The following is a 25,135-nucleotide window of genomic DNA, read 5'->3' on the forward strand; positions in this document are numbered from 1 at the left end:
CCCAGGGATCGAACCCAGGTCTCCCGCATTGTAGGCAGATGCTTTTACCCTCTGAGCTACCAGGGAAGTCACAATATCAAACATGTATTTAAAATACCTAACATGTATCTAAAACTAAAAAGGGAGAAATCATAATGGGAAAAAACATCTAAAGATAGAGCAAGAAAAAACATTTTGAAAATACAGTTTTTAAACTACAAGATGCGCTTCCTTACATGCAATGAATACGAACATTCTTTTCTTCCTTTTGACTAGAATTTAATCTTTCTGAGTCATCTGTCCAGCACAGAAACTATTTTGAAGCCAATTCTAGGACAATCTTGCAAAACAAACAAACAATGCTCAAACACAAAACAATAGTTCACTTTACATAGGTTCTTTGTTTCCTGGTCTTCTGTTCAAAGTTAATGCCATGATCCAATTCCTTATTTGAAATTCTTGAGCATGCTACTTCAGAAGAAGTAGTAAATAAGAAATACTTATTTCTGACTAGTACTCGACTTTCCTGGATTCATTAATGTTCTTTCCGGTCACAAATTTCACACAAAGACCAGTTTGCTATATTTTTTGAAGCTAAGAAAGGTCTGTAAAGCACTAGCTGACAGCTAAATTTGTTAGTTTTTCATCCCAAACATCTTTGAGGAAAATCAGAGACAATAAAGCAATCTAACCTTTCATATTAAACATTAGTAAGCAATAGCTCCATTCTAGAAAAATAGAAAATAATTCATGTGACTTTTATATTTATTAATTCGGCTGTATGAAAGTGCATTTCAAATCCAAAAGACTAATTTCCATATGTGTTTACGTATAATAGGAGTTTTAAGGCTACACGATATCACAGAACGACGGCCCCGCTATAATCCACCAAATGTTCTTTTTAGAAGTAGCCTGGTTCCCCTGCCCTAGGCTGACTTCACACGTGTTGCAGGCGTTTCTTCCAGCCATATCACTTTTGGGTGTGAAATGCAAAAAGGAATTCCCTAGCTCACCTTTTTCAGGCAGTTTTTACAGATCCTCTTTATCCCCACTGTCCACCAACAGCCCTTCAATTGACTGACGCAGGACTGATGATACAGCAGCTGTTTTTGCTGGTACTTTCTGTGACCGCCCCAGGGTTTTGTCCTTCCCTCAGGGCTTGTGTTGATGGCACACCTGCCGCCGAGTGCTTGCGTTTGGGATTTGAGAAAGTCATGTTTTCACAGCGCAGGCTTAAACAGCTCGGTCTGTTAAGGTGAATGTTTTGTAGCCCAGGACAGGAGAGAACCCTGAGGTATCTCCCTACTTTTTTAGGCTTCAGACCCATTGTATAGAGCAAGCTCCCACTTCCGGAAGCAAACCAAGATCTAAGCCTGTAAATGCCTCACTGCTTACGAAATCAAAACCTAAGGACAACCAATCACAATCAACTAGGGTTCAAGCTGTAGCCAATCAGCAGTAATTTCCTTGCTTTCTTGCCACCTTTTCTCCGTGAAAATCTCTCCCCAGTGCTCGGTTTGGCACTGCTGAATCCAAGAAGGATTTTGCGCAAAAAAAATATTCTTAAAATGGTTAATACGCTTCTATTTATCTTTTAACAAGGCCCGGGTTTCATTTACACTATGATATTAACTTTGTAGCTATGGAAAAGTTTAATTCTAACTACTTAATGAGTTTTTAAAAATTAAATTCATATTTATATATAAAAGTACTTTAATCTTAAAGTTGACCGTGTAATTAACTCACACATCATACTTGAATAAAATGTCACAACATGTCACCTTTTTAAAGATACGTATTTTAATAATAAAGACAGTATTAGTGAAGCCTTTTTTGTATGTATCTTTTGTGATGTTAAACAGGTACTGTCAAATATATGGATGTATATAAAAGTGGGTTAAGAATATAAATCATTTGTCAAGAAAGAGCTGTGCTTTCAAAGGCTTCTTAAAAGGCCAAAAAGGTAAAGTTTCTCTTAGGAAATTATGCTTAGGAGTTAATACTTATCACAGTTACATCTGCTAAAGAAGGAAAATAACAAACTTTTAAAACCATCTTAACAGAAATCTTACTGCAAATAGGTGATTCTTTTCAACACAATACATAGAAAGAAGAATAACCTCAAAGGCAGGTATAACTTTCTTCCATGGTATATTAAAAGTAGGAGTTTGGCTAATGGCTCCTGAATTGTAAAAGTTGCTGACAAACTCCCCTAGATTGTGTATAGTTTTTCCCCTTTAAAAAGTCATATATAAAGATATGTCAGCATCCAGCAGAGCTAATATTGGTCCATAAGAAAAGTTATAAAAATATTAACATAAGAAAATTCCAGTTTAAAAGAAATTTCAAACCAATTCTAAGCACGGAAAAATAGCCATATGGCTGAGGTTAATTTTCTAAAGTTAAACAAGCTCCTCCTTCCCCCCTGGGACAGCTGCCCCATTATATTTGTTTTTTTCCTACAAAAATCAGTTTACCACCTGCTGGAATCCCAGCCCAGGAACCAGCCTGTGAAAGTAGGTGGCTCATGACCCTGTTTTATGATGACAATTGGCGTCCTCTTGTCTCTTCCAGAAGGGTCGGTCTCAAGGTATATTTTGGCTAAAAAAGAGTTTAAAAAACAAATAAATTTGGTTAGTTTCAACTAAAGTAAAATAACTAAAGAATGAAAAGCCTTCCAATAAAAGTAATAAATCAAATTTTCATTGGCCCAAAGTAGCCAATGCTACTCCATTTGGACAATTCCTTATTATTTTCTCACATCTGGAATGTGCATGTCTCATTATTGCCTGAAAAAAATTCCAAACTTTATGGAATTATCCTTATAGCATAATTATTCTTTACTTTGCAATAATGCAAAAAACAACAACAACAAAGTACTGCCAGAAAGAACAGCATTCCTCAAAAGGAATTTATAAAAATCTAGATTATCAGAGTTATGGAGCTTTTACTATTCCCATAATTTTAAAAAATGAATTTAAAAGTCTAAGAATAAATTGATATAATTATATCCTAAATTAGATAACAAAACATAATTTTCTTATTCCTATTCTGAAATTCTTCAGTTTAAAAAAAATTCCACTTCTCTTTAGTTCTGAAGATGAAAGCTAAGATTCTTCTGATTCTTCTTGGTTTTGATACATGGTTTTGGAGGATGTGGTGCAAAGAGAAATCAGGAACTTGGTAACAACTGTTCAGAATTATGTCCTAATTACCCGTGGGATCCAGCTTACCAGACTTCAGAGATTCTGATTTCTCAACTTCATTGGCATCTTTTCCAATCCAAATAAAAATCTGCAAAATGAAGCAATAATAATACTCATAATTTTGGGAGTCTAGATGCAGTGTGAGCCTTATGCAAAGTGCTTCTCATACCATCTCACTGAATCTTCACAGCCCCAAAGTCAGGGATGTGGAGATGCAGGTCCAGAGAAGTCCCGTCGCTTTCCTAATGTCTACACTTATTAAGAGATGCCTGAATTTGTATCCAGCCAGTTTGACGCTAGATATCACATTCTGGTATTTTATGTTTATATAGTATTTTTCTAGTTTACAAAGTGAGCCTTCCTGAAAACAACATACCGGCTGGGTTTTATGCACACATGCTCCTGGGGTGTGTAAAGCAGGCATTATTCCCATATTATTATCCTGAGGGAGCCATATGTAGCTTGTTCATGGGCACCCCACACTCCCTTTAGGAACCCCTAACTTAAACCTAGTCTTCTTCTATGTTATGGCATCCTGTCACACTTTGGGAAAAGTGCTACGTGTGTGTGTGCTTAGTCACTCAGTCATGTCCCACTCTTTGCAACCCCATGGACTACAGCTTGCCAGACTCCTCTGTCCATGGGGATTCCCCAGGCAAGAATACTGGAGTGGGTTGCCATGCCCTCCTCCAGGGGATCTTTCCAACCCAGAGATCGAACCCAGGTCTCCCACATTGCAGGCAGATTCTTTACAGTCTGAGCCACCAGGAAAGCCCAAATATTGTTTAGTATTTAAATACTGTTTCTTTAAAACCTGATATAAGTTCTGCATGTATCCTTCTTGTCAAATGTAGGTTGTGTACTTCAGTGATGAAAAATTCTCCTGAATTCCCTTATATTTAAATCACTTTAAGATCACTTGTTGGCAGAGAAATTTTGGTGAAGTTAGTTTTGATTGTATTCTAATTCGTACTGAAAGTGCTGGAATATTTGCCTACAGGTACAGAATAAACCATGACAACACTGCTGAGTAAATAAAAAGCATAGTTAAAAAAATGAAGTGTAGTACTGGAAATATTCTAAAGCATCCTTGATCATGGAAGCAACAGAGTTGACTGCAAATGGAAAAGATTAAATTCTTCTGAATAATGAGACTTTCTTATTTTGTAATTCTTAAATACACAAAGGTGTTTTATTGACATGAGGTTTTATATTTCATATCTAGAAATAAGTGATCCATTCACTTAGGGAGAATCTGTGACCAGATCCCAAATTCAAATATGCTAATTCAAGACCAAGAAGCTAAAGTATAATATAACTGAATGATTTAACAAGTAAGAACAGACCTAAAAACAACAAATCTCTGTGGTTGACTAAAGACTAGGCCTAATTCAGGAACGTATTTTATATTTGTTCTACACAATGTACACTGGAGTGGGTTGCCATTTCCTTCTCCAATGCATGAAAGTGAAAAGTGACAGTGAAGTTGCTCAGTCATGTCGGACTCTTAGCGACCCCATGGACTGCAGCCCACCAGGCCCCTCCGTCCATGGGATTTTCCAGGCAAGAGTACTGGAGTGGGGTGCCATTGCCTTCTCCCCTGAGGCATTGCAACCCACTAATGCATTTATTACTTACATGTATGAATGAATAAGAATGAATGAATGTCTGAATAAATAAGGAACAAATAAATCTTACAAAATAAATGAAAAACAGGAGTTTTTTGTTGTTTGTTTGTTGTTTCTACCTAAAACTATACAGCCAAAGATGGATAGCCATGGAATCATTTCCAGCTTAAGAAAACTTGCCATATGCATTAGTTTTATTTTTTGCCAAACTGAGGAAAGTTTCTTATAAATATAGCCTAAATCCATGGGTCTATTTATTATTAAACTTGCCATTTCTCAAAGAAGGTTGTATCAGCTCTCAAGTATAAGCATACTCTCTTGCCATGAACAAAATACAGTTTTACCTGTTCCCAAGCATCTAACAGCATGACATCATCTTCTGCTAAATCATCCTGGGTGAACTCTCCTGGAACCTCTTCAATCTGAAATGTATAAAAAAGCTTTATAAGCCAACAGTCAAGCAGTGATTTTTCTAATATAAAGGATACAAATGCTTTGTATTATCTGGAGCATAGCGGGGAAAAAAAAAGTTTGTTAGTCATTTTTTTCCTTCCCTTTGGGCAATAAAGACTTAAATAATCATTTATCTATTTAGTCATGTATCACAAACTGAGGCTATCTTATTTAGGGAGGAGAGTATTTAACATAAATATTGCATATGGCTTTAGAGAGACCATGCACAAGAAATATAGCCATAGTTTTGTCTACTTCCAGTTCTTTGTGACAAGTTGCTTCGCAGGTTTCTGTTGCCTTCCTGGTTCCTAAAGACATTTAAGTTTATGATGCAGGTATTACATATTCTTTCATTTTGTAGGTAGGTCAAGATTATTTTAATAAAATCAATAGATCTGGTCATTTTTAAAAATCAACCATTTTAAATAAAATAACAATATTCCATAAGCAAAGTGTCATTATTTTTATTTTAAATGGGTTAAATTGTGTTCTCCAGAGCTAACACTAAAGGGTAATTGGCTAGTTTAACACACCCAATACCAGCAGGCATTCATTAAAGTTCAAATTTTTTAAAGAATTCTGGATGAAACTCCCCCTAATCATTAGAAGGTGGTGACAGATTGGATTAGGGTTTGCAGTTCTTCATGTCGCCCCTCTGCCATGTGACTCTGCAAGTAAAGCTGACTGTGGCCTTGGCTGTGTCACATTAGCCAATGGGACTCAGCAGAGCCTCCTGTGTTCCTGGGCTCTGTCCATGGATAAACAGGCATGAACCTCACCTGCAGCCCCTTAAGCATGACAATACCAATTTGTTGCAATCTGATGGTATTCTCAGATTGTTACACAAAAAACAAACACTAGCCATGTACAGAGGGCAAGAAATGTGTTTATATATCTTTTTACAGAATATACCATGCCAGGCACCGTTCTAATTCTTTATATGCAACAACCAAGATAATATTCACAACTCTGTGAAGTCGGTACTAGGATTAGCCCCATTTTTCAGATGAGAACATTATAACACAGAGAGGGTAAGTGACCAGCCTCAGGTCACACAGCCAGTAAGAAATATCACCAAGTAAGTGATATTGAACAGGCACACTGGTTCTAAAAGCTGTGCTTTTGACCACTAGACTCTGCTGTCTTGTATGAATCTGCACGTCTAAAGCCTGTTTTCTGATGATGGTAATAAGATCAAACACTTGTTAGCAACACTCCTTTTCCTTAAAATGTTAAGAATTAGAGTTCCAAATGTCAAACAAGAAAATGAATAGGTGTAAAGAAAAAAGTATATTTCTCTTAAATATGTGAATGACAAAAGCCAAAAACTAATAGATTTTTTAAACTTAAGAAAAAGCCTAGGAATTATATTTGTGAGTATATATTTGCATATTCATTTTTGTAAAATATATCTTCATTGGAAACAAGCATGATATTTATAGAAATATTAGCAAATAATACTCTCAAGAAATTAGAGAGGCTCATACTGAAAAAGATGTTATTTGGATGTAATACCAAATAACAGACAAAAGAGTAAAACAGATTTCCCTGATGAAAAATTTATAAAATACAGGGATTTCCTGCAAAGTAGATGAACAATTGTGGTGCCTAACAACCTAATGTTTATCACAATTCACCATTTAAATCTTTAATCTTTAGGTCAAGTCACTTGTAAGCTGCAAGTGTGTTTCACATATGAGCAGTTTCTTCTTCAAAGCATTTTATTTCAAGCATGCAATGTACCTGGGAAAATATTAAAGTTGATGTGTGTGTTCAAAAGTAAAGCTTGTATTTACCAAGACAGGGTGACCAAATCTTTAGTTCAAATTTTATCAGCAAAGAATTTGTTCCTTAAATGAAAAATTTATACAAAAGCCTAGTATGTCAAATAGAGAAAGCAGAATTTTTGTGATTAAACTGAGATGAGGGGCTCAGCCCAGGATATTTCAGAGATGCATAGAGAATACTTGTACACAGACACTTTTACTTCAAATTGCCTAGAATTCAAAGCTTGTGAATGTGACTGTGACATAAACTATTCCTGCTGATTTCAGCTCACTTGCAGGTGTGTGTAGAGCTTTCTGTGATTTTGCTCAATGATCATAATATTTCCGTAATGTTTTCCACTCCATCAACACAGTGAGACGTTTGACTCCCCTGGGAAACTGAAGTGTAACATTTTACATAGTTTGATCACAGAGACCTCTATTGCAGCACACCAAAAGTGTCAAATTATTAAATTACCAAATCCAACCATGTGCATATGCATACAGCAACAGCCACACGCTGACACGGGTGCACAGTAGCTGATATTTTTAAGAGCCGCTTGAGTATTTCCATGCTCTCCCATCCATTATCATTGGCTCCTAAAATCAGCCCTGTGTGGAGCCAAGATTGTCTGTGGTTTGCAAGTAAACCAAAACTGGGATTGGAGTAGGAACGCCGCTGGAAACACTCAGAGCAGCATGAGAATGCCTCCCTTCGCCCTACTGTTCGGTTCTACCCGTGGTTTCTCAGGATGCTTACAATGAATCTTCCAGTTTTGTTGGAGCAGCCGTAAAGCCGAGGTGGATGGTCTTCAGCCTGGGATTCCAGCAGAGGAGAGGTCTGGTAGTCTTTTTTCCCTCCAAGGGAATTCCAAAACTCCTCTGTGGAAAACACACTGAGTTAACCTATGCATTTTCAGGAGCGTATGGTCGGTATTGCTTTACAGTAACAAATAATTGCACCTCACCTCAAGTTCACTGCTAAGTTACTTAAATATAGCAGGAGATGTTCCACAAATAGAGCAGGTACCATCACCCATTCTTGCAACTAGTTAATGGGTTTTTAATGCCCTATAACCATTTCAAAGTTCCTTTTTATAAAAAAAGATAAATTACATGATGAGCAAGTACACCAAATGTAAGTTCTGGCTCGTGTCCTTGGCCCCACCTGTACACACCTGGTTCCTTGCCTTCCTGAATCGTCGCAGTTGTGCATTTGAGGACGCTTGCCACGTACTCTGCTCCTTTCTCCTCCTCCTGTGTGGAGCCTTTTCCTATCCAGATGTAGCCATTATTTTGTCGCAGTTTCAGGACAAAAACATCATTGGAATTCAATGAGTTTGCATCAACATCTACCTAGAGTATGAAGAAAAATAATATGATTTAAATTCACTGCTGGTTCCTCAGTAAACATGCCCAAGAAGCTGTGCTGCTGCCAACCCACCTACAGACTTCTGTCCTGATCCAGGAATTAACTCAGGGGGCATTAGCACACCACTTGTTATTGTTGTTCAGTTGCTAAGTTGTGTCCAAAACTTTACGACTCCATGGACTGCAGCACACCAGCCTTCCCTGTCATTCACTACCTCTGGGAGCTCGCTGAAACTCACATCCATTGAGGTGGTGATGCCATCCAACCATCTCACCCCCTGTTGCCCCTTCCTCCTCCTGCCTTCAATCTTTCCCAGCATCAGGGTCTTTTCCAATGATTCGGCTCATCATATCAGGTGGACAAGTATTGGAGCTTCAGCTTCAGCATCAGTCCTTCCAACGAATATTCAGGACTGATTTCTTTTAGGATTGACTGGTTTGATCTCCTTGCTGTCCAAGGGACTCTCAAGAGTCTTCTCCAGCACCACAGTTCAAAAGCATCAATTCTTCAGCACTCAACCTTCTTTATAGTCCATCTTTCACATCCATATATGACTACTGGATAAACCATAGCTTTGACTAGATAGACCTCTGTTGGCAAAGTGATGTCTCTGGCTTTTGATACGTTGTCTAGGTACAAAAAATTCTCAGAGCCAGGCTTCAACAGTACATAAACCGTGAACTTCCAGATGTTCCAGCTGGTTTTAGAAAAGGCAGAGGAACCAGAGGTCAAATTGCCAACACCTACTGGATCATCGAAAAAGCAAGAGAGTTCCAGAAAACCATCTACTTCTAATTTACTGACTACACCAAAGCCTTTGACTGTGTGGATCACAATAAACTGGAAAATTCTGAAAGAAACAGGAATACCAGACCACCTGACCTGCCTCTTGAGAAATGTGTATGCAGGTCAGGAAGCAACAGTTAGAACTGGACATGGAACAACAGACTGGTTCCAAATAGGAAAAGGAGTACATCAAGGCTGTATACTGTCACTGTGCTTATTTACTTATATGTAGAATACAGCATGAGAAAAACTGGGCTGGAGGAAGTACAGGCTGGAATCAAGATTGCAGGGGGAAATACAAATAACCTCAGATATGCAGATGACACCACCCTTATGGCAGAAAGTGAAGAAGAACTGAAGAGCCTTTTGATGAAAGTGAAAGAGAAGAGTGAAAAAGTTGGCTTAAAGCTCAACATTCAGAAAACTAAGATCATAGCATCCACTCCCATCACTTTCTGGCAAATAGATGGGGAAACAATGGAAACAGTGTCAGACTTTATTTTTCTGGGCTCCAAAATCACTGCAGATGGTGACTGCAGCCATGAAATTAAAACACGTTTGCTCCTTGGAAGAAAAGCTATGACCATCCTAAACAGCATATTCAAAAGCAGAAACATTACTTTGCCATCAGAGGTCCACTGAGTCAAAGCTATGGTTTTTCCAGTAGTCATGTATGGATGTGAGAGTGGGACTATAAAGAAAGCTGAGCACTGATGAATTGATGCCTTTGAACTGTGGTGTTGGAGAAGACTCTTGAGAGTCCCTTGGATTGCAAGGAGATCCACCCAGTCCATCCTAAAAGAAATCAGTCCTGAATATTCATTGGAAAGACTGATGCTGAAGCTGAAACTCCAATACTTTGGCCACCTGATGCGAAGAACTGACTCATCTGAAAAGACCCTGATGCTGGGAAAGATTGAAGGCGGGAGGAGAAGGGGATGAAAGAGGATGAGATGGTTGGATGGCATCACTGACTGGATGGACATGAGTTTGAGTAAGATCCTGGAGCTGGTGATAGACAGGGAAACATGGAGTGTTGCAGTCCATGGGGTTGCAAAGAGTTGGACATGACTAAGTGACTGAAGTGAACTCACCTTGGTACCACTAGGTAACTGCTAGGGGGTTAGAAACATTAGAACAGGAGCATATATTGCTGGGTCACTGTAAGGCTCACCTGCCTGCATAATCCTCTGAGAATAAAATGAGGCAAATTTAAGTGATACATAACAAGGATAATATTCAAAGAGACTGCAAAAAGGATGATGGCCTATAACTGATACTTGGAAAGAGGATGTAATATTCCCAAATGACACTCATAAAGCAGTGTTCAGATTTTCTCTCCCCTACTAAAGAGGTTTGTCAAATAATCAAGGGGACATCTAAAAATCATAAAACAGGGATTGAGATTTAATGTAAGAAAAGACTGTAACAGAGATTGACTAAAAGCTTCTCCAGGCTCAGATAAATTATAGCTCAGATTAAAAATAATATTTAGAAGGCATTAAAAGCATAGCACTGCTGCTGCTGCTGTTGCTAAGTCGCTTCAGTCGTGTCCGACTCTGTGAGACCCCATAGATGGCGGTCCACCAGGCTCCCCCGTCCCTGGGATTCTCCAGGCAAGAACACTGGAGTGGGCTGCCATTTCTTTCTCCAATGCATGAAAGGGAAAAGTGAAAGTGAAGTCGCTCAGTCGTGTCCAACTCTTGCGACCCCATGGTCTGCAGCCTACCAGGCTCCTCCGTCCATGGGATTTTCCAGGCAAGAGTACTGGAGTGGGGTGCCATTGCCTTCTCCATAGCACTAACAAACCCCCTTCCTTTTAACCAAGATGTTGTGGACACCGTCTGGGAGGAGCCACATGAGCACAGTTCTGGTCTGTGTGGCCAAGGGCCAGTGAGAGATGCCTGGCTGAGGCCAGACTGCAGCCTGAGGGTGAGCCTTAAGGTGGAGCCTCCCGGTAGCAACAAGGCATTGTGCAGAGCCTCAGGCTTGGGAGGGGGCCTGAGCTCCTAGCATGGGCTTGCGTCTGTAAGCTTGTCATCTTGTGTCTCTGCACTGGTCTGAGGCCCTCTGGACACAGGAGTGTGTGACCGCGACAGTGTGTGTGTGACTTTCCGTAGGACTCCGTGTGACGTGTGACGTGTGCTAGCAGGGCGATGGAGGAGGAGGAGGAAACAAGACTGTGATAGGACAGCCATGAGGGAGGAGGAATTCCAGAGCGTGGTGTCCTGAGGCCAAGTGCAGAGAGTCTTCGGGAGGCAGCACGTGATGCCGTTTGACCAACTGTGTGGGGTGGCCAAAGGAAAGCATCAGCGTGTGGAAAGCTGGTCTTGCCCAGGTTCATCAGGACCCTGTCCCCAGAGACAGCACTGGAGGAGCAAGCACGCACTGCTGGATGCTTTGAAGATGTGCCCAGGTGTTGGTCACATTCAGGGGAAGGGTTGGCATCTTCTTTCAGTAAGAAGTTGGCCCCACGGACCAAGCTCAAAGGAATCCATCAGATGTGATGATGAAAACTGGTAGGAGTTGTGACTCCCAATTCCTAATCTGGATGTCTCCTTGTTTTGTGTGTGTGTATTTCCAGTCACTCAGGCATGTCTGATTCTTTTTGACCCTGGTGGCCTGTAGGCCCATCAGGCTCCTCTGCCCGTGGAATTTTCCAGGTAAGAATACTGGAAAGGATTCCCACATTCTACTCCAGGGGATCTTCCTGACCCAGGGAATGAACCTGCCTGCCTTGCATCTCCTGCACAGGCAGTGAGCTCTTTACCAACTGTTCCACCTAGGAAGCCCAAATGTCTCTTTGTTGGTAGGGAGGAAAGAGCATGGAAGATGGAGAGACTGATAAGAGGCCCATGCCCAGACTGGTGTGAGGCCAGGGTGGTAGTTCCACAGAAGAACCTTAGAAAGCTTTAGCCTCCCAGGAGATGAAAACAGAAAGTCTTAGCAATAGTGTTTTGACTGGTGCATTTCAGAAAGGCTAGGAATGCAAAGGTTAGTTTGAGAGGCTGCAAGAAAAGAATCTACATCACAAGCAGCTCACGATGCTTCATAAACAAGTGTCCACTGGGAAGAGCTCAGAACTGTTACGATTCTCCCTGACTCTTGCCTCTGAAATCAGCTAAGAGGGCCTGGAGATGAAAACTTCACTTTCAATTTGACAGACTAAACAATCAGTCACAATTGAACACATGAGAATCCCTGCACAGAATGTCATGGATGAGTCAATACAGAATGGCATTTAAATTATATGACTAAACGAGCTCACTCTGAAGAAGGCCAAGACAGCCCTGGAGAGCTCAAGAGCTTCGAGGACAAGCAGAGGAGGAGAATTCAGAAACTGGGTGGGAGTGAAAACAGCCTTCAGAAGGGTGACCCTGAAGAGTGGGAGAAATCCTGCTAAGTGTGGGGTTTCAGAAGCCTCGTTTAAAATAGTGTTTTGAGAAGACAGAAAGAGCAACTAAGTCAAATGCTAGAAAGAGGTTGAAACAATGGCATCAGAGAAGAGAATTTTGATGGCAAAAGTAGGTCATTGGCAAACTAGATAAATCCCATGTGGATGGTGTGGCGGGAAGGGATGGCTGAGCGGAGCGGCTTTTGATAGAGGAGGCTTAGCATAGCAGGGGCAGTGAGGGGGCGAAGATGACTCTTCTGAGGATCTGTACTCTTAAGGAGTGCAGAGAAAGGATGTGCTAGCCGGGAGGGTCAGAGTCAAGAGAGTTTTTAAAGAAAGGATTGAAGTGTTTTCAAGGCATGTTTGTGCTGCAGAGTAAGTAATCCAGGAGAGAAGAATAAATCAATGATATGAAGAGAAAGAAGATGACTGCGGGCAAGAATGATGAACCAGAGTTAGGATGAGAGTGCTGGACAGAGAAATCCAGGGAAGTCCTTGGAAAACCCCAGGACAGGGGACCCAGGACAGAAGTCAGTGGTGAGGAATGGGGGCAGATGGAATTTGGCCTGAGAGACAGGAGTCATTTTATTTATGTAATAAATACGTATTCAGTTATTTACCAGTATATTAGTTTATACAAATATTATTATTTTTATTAATGTATGGATAACAATATACAAATATTAATGTGTACCTTAGTGTTTATATGTAAATTACTATTATAAAATGTTTATTAATTGTTAGCTATCAATAAACCAATAAATTGATTTTGTAAAATAGGCAAGAGGGAGAATTCGATATACAGATGCAGACAAGCTGGTGATATTGTGGGGAAGTAGATAAGGTAATCAGGCTTCCCACGTGGCTCCAGTGTAAAGATCACCTGCCAATGCAGGAAACATAAGAGATGTGGGTTTGATCCCTGGGTCAGAGGGCATGGCAACCCACTCCAGTATCCTTGCCTGGAGAATCCCATGGACAGAGGAGCCTGGCGAGCTACAATCCATAGAGTCACAAAGAGTCGGACATGACTGAAGCAACTTAGCACGCATGCGTGCAGATAAAGTGAATCTTCTGGGATTATTTTTATATTCTCTGTGAACTCAGAATCCATTATCAGTAGAGAAATGGGATGTTGGAGACGTGGGGGGTGTGATGGGTGTGATGGGTGGAGAGGGTTCGTGGATTCAGCCGTGAGACTGGAGAATTGCTGGATGAAATGGGGGCTAAAGGACAGGAGACACTTGTCACACATTAGATGCTTGAGGTGCTAAAGTTATCGCCAAGGACAAGGTCTAATACAGGACCACAAGTGTGAGATGAAGTGGGGTCAAGATAAGACTGCTAGATGAGAGGAGCCAGCGATGGAGACAGTGAGATAAGAAAGCCATCAAAGAAAAAGAGGGCAGGACTCTCGGCTCAGCAGACACAGAAAAGAGATGGAGGAGGGAGATGGATAAGAACACAGAAAAGAGATGGAGGAGGTAGATGGATAAGAAGGAACGAAGCCAACGGGGCAAAAGTGAGCAAGGAGGGGCGCCTGCCATCCCATCCCTGGTCAGCCGGCATCGGAGAAAAATACAACTTCCACTCAAGAGGGCTGTATGGGCCTCTGTGACCTCAGAACACAGAGCAAGAAAGGGGGCGGCTTAGAGGAGAGGTTCCAGGGGGAGGGAGGCCGTGACCCACCTGCTTTTAAGGGCTCATCTGAACAACTTGGCAGAGCAGTCCAGGTTTGCAGGCATACAGAGAGCGCAGGGCAATTAGGAGACTTGGGAGACCTGGGTTCAATGATGACTGAGGTGATGGGGTGAGGAACTGTGGAGAATCCTCCTTGAAGTCAAAGCACTCAGCCATTCAAAACCCTGGGCCCATTGTCCTTGCCCCATACCCGGCAGGCTTGGGGCGGACACCGCGATCTGGGGCTTGACCTCTTTCACAGCTGCCACTGAGGCAGCTCATTCGGCCAGCTGAATTATGACTCTGGCCCAGTGTGGCAAAGCTTGCTTTCCATGTTCCTTTACATTTGTGCAAATAAGCACCTTCTCTTTCAACTTCCCCAGTGTGGTCACCGGACCATCACCCGCGATCCATCTTCCCCCAGGCCTTTCAAGACAGAGCTTAAGCTGTCTCATGGCTTCAACAACTTGATGTGTTACATTCTTCTTTTTTGTATATAATTAAATTTAGTTTTAATGGAAGGATAACTGCTTTACAGTATTGTGTTGGTTTCTGCCAAACATCAACATGAATCAGTCAAGGGTATACCTGTGTCCCCTCTCCATTATTCTTAAATCCATTTGTTTTGTTACAATGTGGTTGAAAAATATGAGAGGCCCGTTATCTGATTAACTTTTTTACTTTTTACTTGATTCTCCTGCTTTTAGTATTTTTAATGGTGAAAACTGGATACGTTACAGCAATGAAAGAAGTTTACTTGCCACTTTTTTTTAATGACTGATATTGGCTGATGGCCCAGGGCCACTGGGAAATCCATGAGCAGGGCAGGTTTTATTGACCGCGTGACATTACCTCCATAATTCTGGTGATCGAAGCCAGGTTTCTTCGGACTTGAAAGAGGCGTATAGGGGGGGCTGGTGCCTGACCTTCTTTCTTTGATGTTCCGTTCTTGTAAATAATGAGCGGTTTGTCTTTGAACAAACTCAGCAGGTGAGCAGGTTCTTTGCCTTGGGAGACTCGAATCTGGGGGCAGAGGGGATAAAGAAATGTAATAAAGAGGGCAATGAAAGAAGGCTGTATTTCCAAAGACATCCTTATTTTTCTTTTCGAAAACAAAATTAAAAGTAAATAAAAAGTCAAGTGCAGGAGGAACGATGATTAACAGAAAATATAGGTTCATAAAAATCAAGCACAGCTTCCTTGCTGACTTAGGAACCATTCGTTATTCCAGATACAGCACACTGGGGTAGGGGGAGGTAGGTACAACATCACACTGTGCTGCTTTCTGCTTCCACACTGCACCACTTACACCTTAGCGCAAAGATGTAAAAAAAAAAAAAAAAAAATTTTTATAAAAGATGACAAAGATCAGCACTTTGTTGTTTTTCCCTTTTGGAGATATAGATGAACACATGTGTGAAAGTGCTAGTCGCTTAGTCATGTCTGAGTCTTTGTGACCCCATGGACTATAGCCTGCCGGGCTCCTCTATCCATGGGAGTCTTCAGCAAGAATACTGGAGTGGGTTGCCATTCCCTTCTCCAAGGGATCTTCCCAACCCAGGGATCGAACCCAGGTCTTCTGCTTTGCAGGTATATTCTTTTTTTTTTCACTTTTAATAATTTTTCTTAAAATTTATCCTGAACCCTCCTCCCTCCTCCCTCCCCAGGGGAGAGGAGGGTTCAGGATAAGCAGGTATATTCTTTACCATCTGAGCCACCATCGTTACCTAAGAGTGAACAAAGATTTCAATCCAAACATCAAAAGCTGGCAAAATAAACAGAATAGACTTTTACTTTTTAACTTACCTATGGAAATGGTAATAGATTTACTTAACATAATCATTTGTCAGGATAAGGAAATTGAAGGAAATAAATGGTAAATGACTTAATTTCATCTATTAGTTCAACAGATACTGGATTAGACATGAATTTCCTATTTTTTGCATAAACGATGCATTTATTTACATGAAGAGTTCAAATTTTGTGTCAGTCTCCTATTTTTTTCAATTACCTTGCCTTTTGCAAAAATTAAACCATCTCCCCTACCCTGCCCTGGTCTGTTTTTTTTCCTAGAAACCAAGTGAATGAGAATGCTGAAGTATACACCATCATGGGAAGGCCTAGGGTGTGGTGAACAGATAACCTTCAGTTAACAGCTGCTGCTGCTGCTGCTAAGTCACTTCAGTCATGTCCGACTCTGTACGACCCCAGAGACGGCAGCCAGCCCACCAGGCTCCCCCGTCCCTGGGATTCTCCAGGCAAGAACACTGGAGTGGGTTGCCATTTCCTTCTCCAATGAATGAAAGTGAAAGTTAGTACACATTTACTTAAATAAGCAAGCAGCCAATTATGAAACTGTGTTGGGGCAAGGTTAGCTAAGAGTACCTAAAACTGTTGTTGCCTTAGCATTTCCCATAACATTGAGAAAACCTCAATTGCCAAATTGAGAGAAAGAGGGCTACAGATTAAAACCCATTCTCCACTATGAATGAAAACAAGAAAGAGAAAGGGGAATTCCCTGGCAGTTCATGCTTAGGACTGTACTTCCACTGTAGGGAGTTCAAGTTTGATTCCTGATCAGGGAACTATGATCCTGCAAGCGATGCAGCAAGGCCGGAGAGAGAGAAAGAGAGAAAGGTAAATTGAAAATTTTTCAGTACTGTTTCTGAGTATGAAGGAATATTTAAAACAGTGATTTTATTTATTGTAAACCCCTGCCATCTAGTGGTAAAACGAGGCATTATGCTTTCATTGTTAATTAGGATTCAAATGCCTGACAATAAATTCATTCATTGGGTGTATTAAATAGTAGTAGTTAACTCTGAAATGTAGAATTTATAAGGCACAGTGCATATCTTTAAAGTTTTGTGTGATTTTGTAAGAACAGTTGAAGGTTAATTAAATGACATCAATGATGTCCGTTCTTAGACATATTTCATTCAGGAAACGAATGTAGTAAACAGTTCATGGGGAATTCACAGGAGTTAAGTGTGTTTAAAGAATTCAATAATCTTGTCAACTTGTTAACTGACAATTAACAATGTTAGTTTTATTTTACAAAGTTAATATGCATCTTTAAATTTAAGTCTAACTTGCTTTATTTAGGAACTAAAAACCAAGATGGAAAGAAAACCAGCTAAAAGACCAGACTGGATCTCCATATATTACATATTATGCACTAAAGTATCGGACTTACTTTTCTAATTATTACCTTTGAATCAGGTAATAATTTAGATAGAGATTTGATTTATAAAGATCTTAAAATGTATAAAAATTTGAAAACTGGAAAGTGATCAGCTGGAAGTGATAACTCAGGTAGAACGAGGACATGACTGAGCGACGGACACGACTGAGCGACTTCACTTTCACTTTTCTCTTTCATGCATTGGAGAAGGAAATGGCAACCCACTCCAGTGTTCTTGCCTGGAGAATCCCAGGGACGGGGGAGCCTGGTGGGCTGCCGTCTATGGGGTCACACAGAGTCGGACACAACTGAAGCAACTTAGCAGCAGCAGCAGCAGCAGCAGCAGCAGCAGCAAGTGGTTGCCATTGATCTGATATGATTCTAAAGGAAAGATTCTTTGGGGCTCTAAATCTGTTAATAGCTTATTTTTGTTTCTATTTTTAAATTTGTTCCCTCTTTTCCAGAATCTGAGAGAACAAGTATGGCATGAGAATAGGAATATTTAAATTTTGAAATGAAAAAAAAGGAAATATTTACAAAGTGTCAAATCTGCATCCTGAAGTGGGAGAAGGGTTTTAACGAGACACTGGGCTTGAAAAACTTGTATGAGTTTAGGGGGTAAAAACATCCCAACCTGCACAGCCTGTCCCCCGAGGGATCTATCCAACTGAACAGTCAGGAATGCGGAGGTTGTCAGCTCATCCCGTGTGGCATTTGCTCCTTGCCTGGAGGAACCAAAGTGAAACAAATTAGCTTGTATTTAGGTTTAAGATCTTCTAAGGCAGGCATTTCAAACAGAAACTTAAGTTATTATGAAAGATCAAGAAGAAACCTTGCTGTTTTGACATAAAAAAGCCATAGAAGCTATTGTTTTTTAAAGTACTAACGCTGAGCCATGATCTATCCTATGTATTGTTTAGAACAACATACCATCGATGTTTTTAATCTCCATTTCAAGGGCCCATTTTTAGTTCCATAATAACTTAGCTAAGTAGTCAATTCTGTCTGATTTCAAGTTGGAGCTGCCTATTTTGGGAAACAATCTCAACAGTGAAAATAATCCATTTGAGTAGTATATGAGCCAGATCTACTGGGCTGGATATTAGAGGCACTTTATTTTCCCATGACTATTTGGTGAGCATAGTAACAAATGTATGGACCCACAAAAATCAAGAAAATAATTATTAGAAGCAGACAATAGAGGGGCTTTCCAGGTGGCTCAGTGGGTAAAGAATCTGCCTGAAATGCAGGAGACACAGGAGACGTAGGTTCAACCTGTGGGTCGGGCAGATCCCCTGGAGGAGGGCGTGGCAACCCACTCCAGTATTCTTGCCTGGAGAATCCCATGGACAGAGGAGCCTGGCAGGCAGTCTACAGTGTCACAAAGAGTTGGACACGACTGAGTTAACTGAGCGTGCGCGCGTGCACACACACACATACACAGAGGTAATGGAGAGGCCCCCATTTTGTAATTCTGGTCTTTCTTTAAAGGGATTTCCCATGGACAGAGGAGCCTGGAGGGCTGCAGTCTATACTATCACAAAGAGTTGGACACGATTGAATTGATGGAGCGCACACACACAAACACATACAGGCAATGGAGAGGCCCCCATTTTGTCATTCTTTAAAGGAATTATGAATAAAACAGTAAGAGAAGCTAAAGTATCAGTGACCAGATAGGAGTCAATTCATTGGCAACTTCTCTTTCTAGGATAACTTGTGGCTCTAACTCCAAACACTGGCTCACCCTACACAACAGCCTCTGGGAGATCTGCTTGTTTGATGACTGTGGGAGGGAAAAGGCAGTGAAAGCACTGTTGGTAGCCAATCCTCCCATCTCTACATGACTACAGGTTAGCAGGAAGAACACCAATCCTGGAAATGGATTTTGACAATTAATTATATTCTTGCTTCTGAAGGTTTGAGAGTGACCTACCTGTTCCATACCCAGAACCAGATTAACAGTAGGCTCCCAACCTGGACAACACACACACATACATACACACCACACATGCACATATGCACACACATACCCACACAACACTGAGTGCAGGAAGCCTGTCTCATTTATCTCAGAATATTTCATTGAACCAACAGAGTCAAATGGTTGATATGAAAATGTTGTACAGTGGGGTGAAAAAAAAGGACATGCTTATGTCAGACATATGTTTAAAAAAAATAGAAAATGCTTTTCATAATAAGGGCACACATGAAGATATAGCCTTTTAATGCGAATAACTGAAATTTTCCATGAGCCTGTCACGCTAGCAAACACTTCTGGGAGCCGCTGGCAGCACCAGGTGGGGAGTAACGCAGAGCTGAGGAAACAGCAGGGTCTGTCATCACCTGTCCTTTATTCCCTAGCTCGGCAATTTCTTGGATATTTCTTCATTTTCTTTTTGCCTTCTGACACTCTTAATTAATATTTCACTGTTTATCTCAAACCCTTCTTCCTCTTCCTGTCAAAGTGACCACGTTTCCACCCACACAGATTCAAACTAATTTGCTTTATGGATCTGTGACCCAGGCAGTCAAGGACTGCAATGCAATCAAGACCATAAGAAAATTGCTTTGTCTCTTAACTTTGAAATCCTGTGCTTAGAGGGAGAAAAGAAGCTATCTACTTTGATATGATTTCTTCTTTACAAATCTGTGGTACTTGTTACTCATTAAAAATAAAATGCTGCATGAAAATGGAATTTATTGCTTCAAGAGACTCATTATCACCACTGATCAAAGTTTGTTTAATTTCAATTACTTGACATTTCAGAGAAAAGATCACTGTTGAAATTAGTTTTCTCTTGTCATTTTAGAGTCTCAGTAGTTTCAGAAATAAAAAGACAAATTTGTGTATTCAGCAGTGATTCCATTCAAGTTTGTCACCTTGAACTCTGCCTCTTGGATTTAACCTATTCATATCCCATGATTGAAACGACCACATAAACTGGAAAGTTGTTTAATTTGAAGCTAGTCTTCAGGAGGCATTTCCTAAATGCCTCTTCACTATGTTTATGGAAGTTTTTGAAGTTCTGCAAACTATACATCAACAAACTGACAAATTTAACATCTGTGCTATTAAACGACCCCAGGGACTGTAGCCCGCCAGGCTCCTCTGTCCATGTGATTTCCCAGGCAAGAATACTGGAGTGGGTTGCCATGCCCTCCTCCAAGGGATCTTCCCGACCCAGGGATCAAACCCAGGTCTCTGGCATTACAGGCAGACTCTTTACTGTCTGAGTCACTAGGGAAGCCCAACTAATCACTTGGCTCCTTCTCATTCACTGGTTTTGTCTTTTGCTTCCTAACTTTGCTCGTGCCATACGCCATTACTGCTAGATTAGAGCACGCTTTTTCTTGCATTGCTAGGAACACCTTCAATACTATTTGCTTGCTTTCCTCACTCTCATTTCTGCTCCCACTTAGATGTCACTTTTAAGAGTCCTTCACCAATAACCTAGCAGTGAGCTTGAGTATCTGTTCCTAATTCTACACAGATCATTCAGCTTGGTTTTATCTTAAGCCTTCATACTTTATTGAAATGGCTGATAACCATCTTTCTCTCTTTTAAGTATAAATTCTTGGGGAACGTTTTTTATTGTATCTTTAGTATCTAGCTCAGTGCTTGGCACATAGAAAGTGCTCAATGGACACTTTCAAATGATTTACAGAATAGCTTTTACGTTCAAAATTTATAACCTGATTTAATCTGTTTAATCTATATCCACATAGTTATTTATGTGGATTGCAAATTGCTAATTCCTCAAAACATTCTCTTGAATTACTTATTTAATCTTTCCTGTTTGATCTAAGTGCCACAATTATTAACTATATTTTTTACATACTGAAAAGAATTTAGAGGAAGACCAAGAAACAGAATGTAAAAGAAAAGCTTACTAAGAATGTAAGTAATGTAAATTCATTACCTACTTACAATGAATTTATCCCTACAGATGCCATGCTTTGCACAGGTACTTTTCTGAGTTAAAATTTTAGAAAAGGAAATTGCAAAATAAGGACATAGTTTCTACCAGGGGATAGCTGCAGGCAGGCCTTAAAGACAGCTGCAGATCAAGGTGTGAAATGATGCTTCACCCTTTACAAGAGTTGTGACTTTGCGTTAAATTATTTACTCCCTGATTCCCCCCTCCTTTTGTATCTTTTGAAAATTATCTAATTGTGAGGAAGAGAGATAATACATGGAAACATCTAGCATTTTGCTGGCACAAACACGCTGCTCAAAATAAACTGGTTGCTATGAAGATGGCATCTTAAACACAGAGCTAAATAGCTAAATACATGCATCTTTGACAGGATATGATGCGACTGTGGGGTCAGAAATGTCTCTGAACACAGTGGTTCTCATTAACGCCATGGTGTACATTAGAAACTCCAGAGTCCCGCCAACTGGGGGTCTGATTTATTTGGTGTAAAGAGGGCACTGGGTATTCAGCTTTGGGAAAAATTATCCGGGTTAGTATGTGCAGCTAGTGTTCGGAGCCATTGCCTAAGGCAGTGCCTGTAAATCATTAAGGTGATTCTGAATCATCCTGAGAACTTGTTAAAACACAGGTTCCGCTTTAGTAGGTCAAAGGTGGGGCCTGATATTCTCTATTTCTAACCAGCTCCCCAGGGACGCTGATACTCTTGGTTTCCAGACCATCCTCGGGGTACCAAGAACCCATGGGGTGGGGAAAATCATCTCATCTCCTGATCTTGGTTAAGGTCAAGGCACTGGCCAGTATAAGGGGGAAGTGGTCACACTATGAGGATGGATGACTCTGTCATCCGGTGGGACACTCACCATAGAGAAAAGTCACCCTATCAGCAGACACCCTATCAGCAGACACCTGAGTCCTCGTCCACTCAGTATCCTTACTGAAGACAGCTACCACCACATAGGCAAAGGCAGGATCCTGCTTCATCCTCGCAACTTCAACCTACACTTTTCAGCTTTAATATCTTTTTTGAAAATTCTTTTCTTTCTTTCAGTCTTCTCAGAAATATTCCACTTTATGTGATTTCACTTCATAAATAGTTTGAGAATCCAGCATTGCATGATTTGTTGCAGAATTCTGTCCCTTGGACTAGTCCAGCATGCTGTGTGCACTTCACTTACTTGGTTGGACATTTCCATTGGCACTGACTCTAAGTCAACTTGAAGGTGAAAGTGTTAGTTACTCAGTCATGTCCTGATGCTTTGCGACCCTATGGACCATAGCCCACCAGGCTCCTCTGTCCATGGGATTCTCCAGGCAAGAAAACTGGAGTGGGTTGCCATTTTCTTCTCCAGGGGACCTTCCTGACCTGAAGATCAAACCCAGGTCTCCTGCATTGCAGGCTGATTCTATATGGTCTGAGCTACCAGAGAAGTAAGCTTAACCTTTAATTAACTCAAATCATTATGCAAAAGAAATGGATAAGAAATTGAAGCAATAGCATTTTTTTATTTAATACTGCTATGAATTTCATGAGGACAAAGAATAAGGATGCATCAATTTGAGATCTCCAGAGTCTGAAATAGAACCATAAATTATATACATGCCTTAGAGAATCTGATTCATTGAAATGTTGCAACTCCAATCAGGATGAGCCTCTGTGAATTTTAACAATAAGAAGACATGGTACCTGATGCTGGCCAGTTGGAGTGTTTGTTAGCTTTCAAAGGAGAGGAGTTATTCAACTACATATCCACTAAAGGAACACCACCCTTCAGCTACCAAAACCTTTCTCCTAAATTGGTAAGAATGACTTTTATCTAAACTGCTAGTGGACAGCAGCTATCAAAACATAGCCAAAATCATACAAGAAGAAAATACTACATTCATGTTATACAAAGCTCACGAGGCTAAATTATAGGATAATTTTATCCCATATTGCTTTAACTTTGGAGCAAAATGTGGCCTCTACAGAACTTGAGATTCTATGAAAGAGGGAAACTCACCAGGTGTAGATAATCTGTCCTCTGGGATAAGTGTAAAGTATAATGTAGCAATCACCACCATAGAATTCACCGTACGAGTTTCGGTCAATTTCGACCCTACCGTTGTTTTCTACACGCCAAATCTAAAAGGAATAAATAGGTGTATCAAAATCAAAATCTTCTTTATCTAGTACTACTTCTCTAAGGTTTAAAAAAAAACATTTTGGTTTAGATCTGTCATTAAAAACCTTTTACTTTTCTAACTAGTTACAAATCAAGCAACAGGAAGAAATTCTTGTCCGTTTGGTTAATTGACTTCTTAAGTGTTTAGAGTTCTTTTATACTCTTTTCTTTTATACCCTTCATAGTACTTATCTCAGTTCTGAGCCTGTTGATTAATAAATACCTATTGTTTGATTGATTAGTGAAAATAACATGATGACACTCCAGTTACATGACAAACTGAAATATTTAGTTCAGAAATACATCTCTCAAAATTTTTCATCAGTTGGGAGGCAATTTTTTAAAACTTCTCCTTCCCTGTGCTTTAAGGCATGAAACTGTTTTTTTTTTCCCCCAGGTAAGAGTGGCAGATTGTGACTAAACAATAAAAATGACAAATTGCATGACTTCTATTTTCAAAATGTGCCATAAGACTAAGATAGAAGCAGGCAGAACTAGTTATTTTCTATTTTCTCCTCCTCATCACGAACTAAAGATATTTTTAATTAAAGGTTAAAAGTTGGAGAGAGAGTTGTAAATGAAATGGGAAAGTAACACGTGAGTGAGAGACTGCAGGGACTGCACACACACACATCCTCCTGCCTGGGTCCTGGGAGGCTCAGGATAGATCCTCTGTTTTGAAATTGAAGATGAGCAAGTGGAATGGAGCGGTGCAGTGCTTTCAGAGAGCAGCCTTCCTGCGCTGTCCCAGAGGAACAATGGCAGCATGGCTTGGCTAAACCCCAAATCCTAGAGAAAACCCTGGACATCATCTTCCCCGGGTGGCATGGGAGGACTTCTCAGAACACTATGCTCTGATGTGGAGACGGCAGCCAGGACACATTTGGAGCTGGGGATCCATGTCCACCGCGGGGCTCTCTGGCTGTGCTGAGCTCCAGAAAAGGATGTCTGAGCAGGACACAGGCTCAGGCCCCAAAACTGATAACTCTGACAGCGACCACAGGAGGCGCTTCTCCCTGTGTAGTTCCCATAATCCCTGCCCAGCTTAGAGTCACACTTCAAGCCTTTGAAAAGAAGAAAAACACCTTCTTAAATCTCTTACATTAAATCTCAGACTTTGGTCTGAGCAGTGTGTGATAAGCTCTGGGAATGAAGAAATAAATTATTCAATTCCTTCCCTCAAGGAATGACAAGAGGTCTGGGAGAAGAAATGTCTAAGTAAATGAACAACTCTGTGGTACTTCTACGATGAATCCATGAAGAACATGACTTCTGGCTTGAGAACAGAGAAAGGTCATTTCAGTGCAGAAAGAAGTCTCTTCAGAAGAGATGAAGCTTGAGACTTAACTGAGTTACAAAGGAGGAGTGGGAATGTCACCCAGATGGGGATGGCGAGGAGCCCTCGAGGCTGTGAAGGCTGAGGTGCGGAGAGCAAGGCTCAGTCATGGAAGGCCTGGGAGGCCCAGCTAAGGACGGATGTTCTCAGGAAGACTGTGGAGAGCCACCAACAGACTCTAGAACAGAAGTGATCTTATACAGTTCCCCTTAAGTTAGATGACTCAATGGCAGACCAAACATGAAGAG

The 25,135-nt window shown here is 40.7% G+C and overlaps 1 protein-coding gene across 1 annotated transcript in view; it reads right to left on the reverse strand.

Moving 5' to 3' along the window:
• Window positions 1-350: 350 nt before the first annotated feature.
• SCIN (scinderin) overlaps window positions 351-25,135 on the reverse strand; it is a 79,019-nt gene continuing 54,234 nt past the window's right edge. Inside the window, exons 9-16 of the mRNA XM_005908538.2 lie at window positions 23,390-23,511; window positions 18,083-18,173; window positions 15,117-15,287; window positions 8,211-8,388; window positions 7,793-7,914; window positions 5,158-5,235; window positions 3,213-3,273; window positions 351-2,580 (exon numbers count right to left, since the gene is read on the reverse strand). Of these exons, the coding sequence (XP_005908600.2) occupies window positions 2,453-2,580; window positions 3,213-3,273; window positions 5,158-5,235; window positions 7,793-7,914; window positions 8,211-8,388; window positions 15,117-15,287; window positions 18,083-18,173; window positions 23,390-23,511 (951 nt within the window). The 3' untranslated portion in view covers window positions 351-2,452. The remainder of the gene's footprint in view (window positions 2,581-3,212; window positions 3,274-5,157; window positions 5,236-7,792; window positions 7,915-8,210; window positions 8,389-15,116; window positions 15,288-18,082; window positions 18,174-23,389; window positions 23,512-25,135) is intronic.

The sequence above is a fragment of the Bos mutus genome, chromosome 4, assembly GCF_027580195.1.
Source record: "Bos mutus isolate GX-2022 chromosome 4, NWIPB_WYAK_1.1, whole genome shotgun sequence".
NCBI classification, from domain to species: domain Eukaryota; kingdom Metazoa; phylum Chordata; class Mammalia; order Artiodactyla; family Bovidae; genus Bos; species Bos mutus.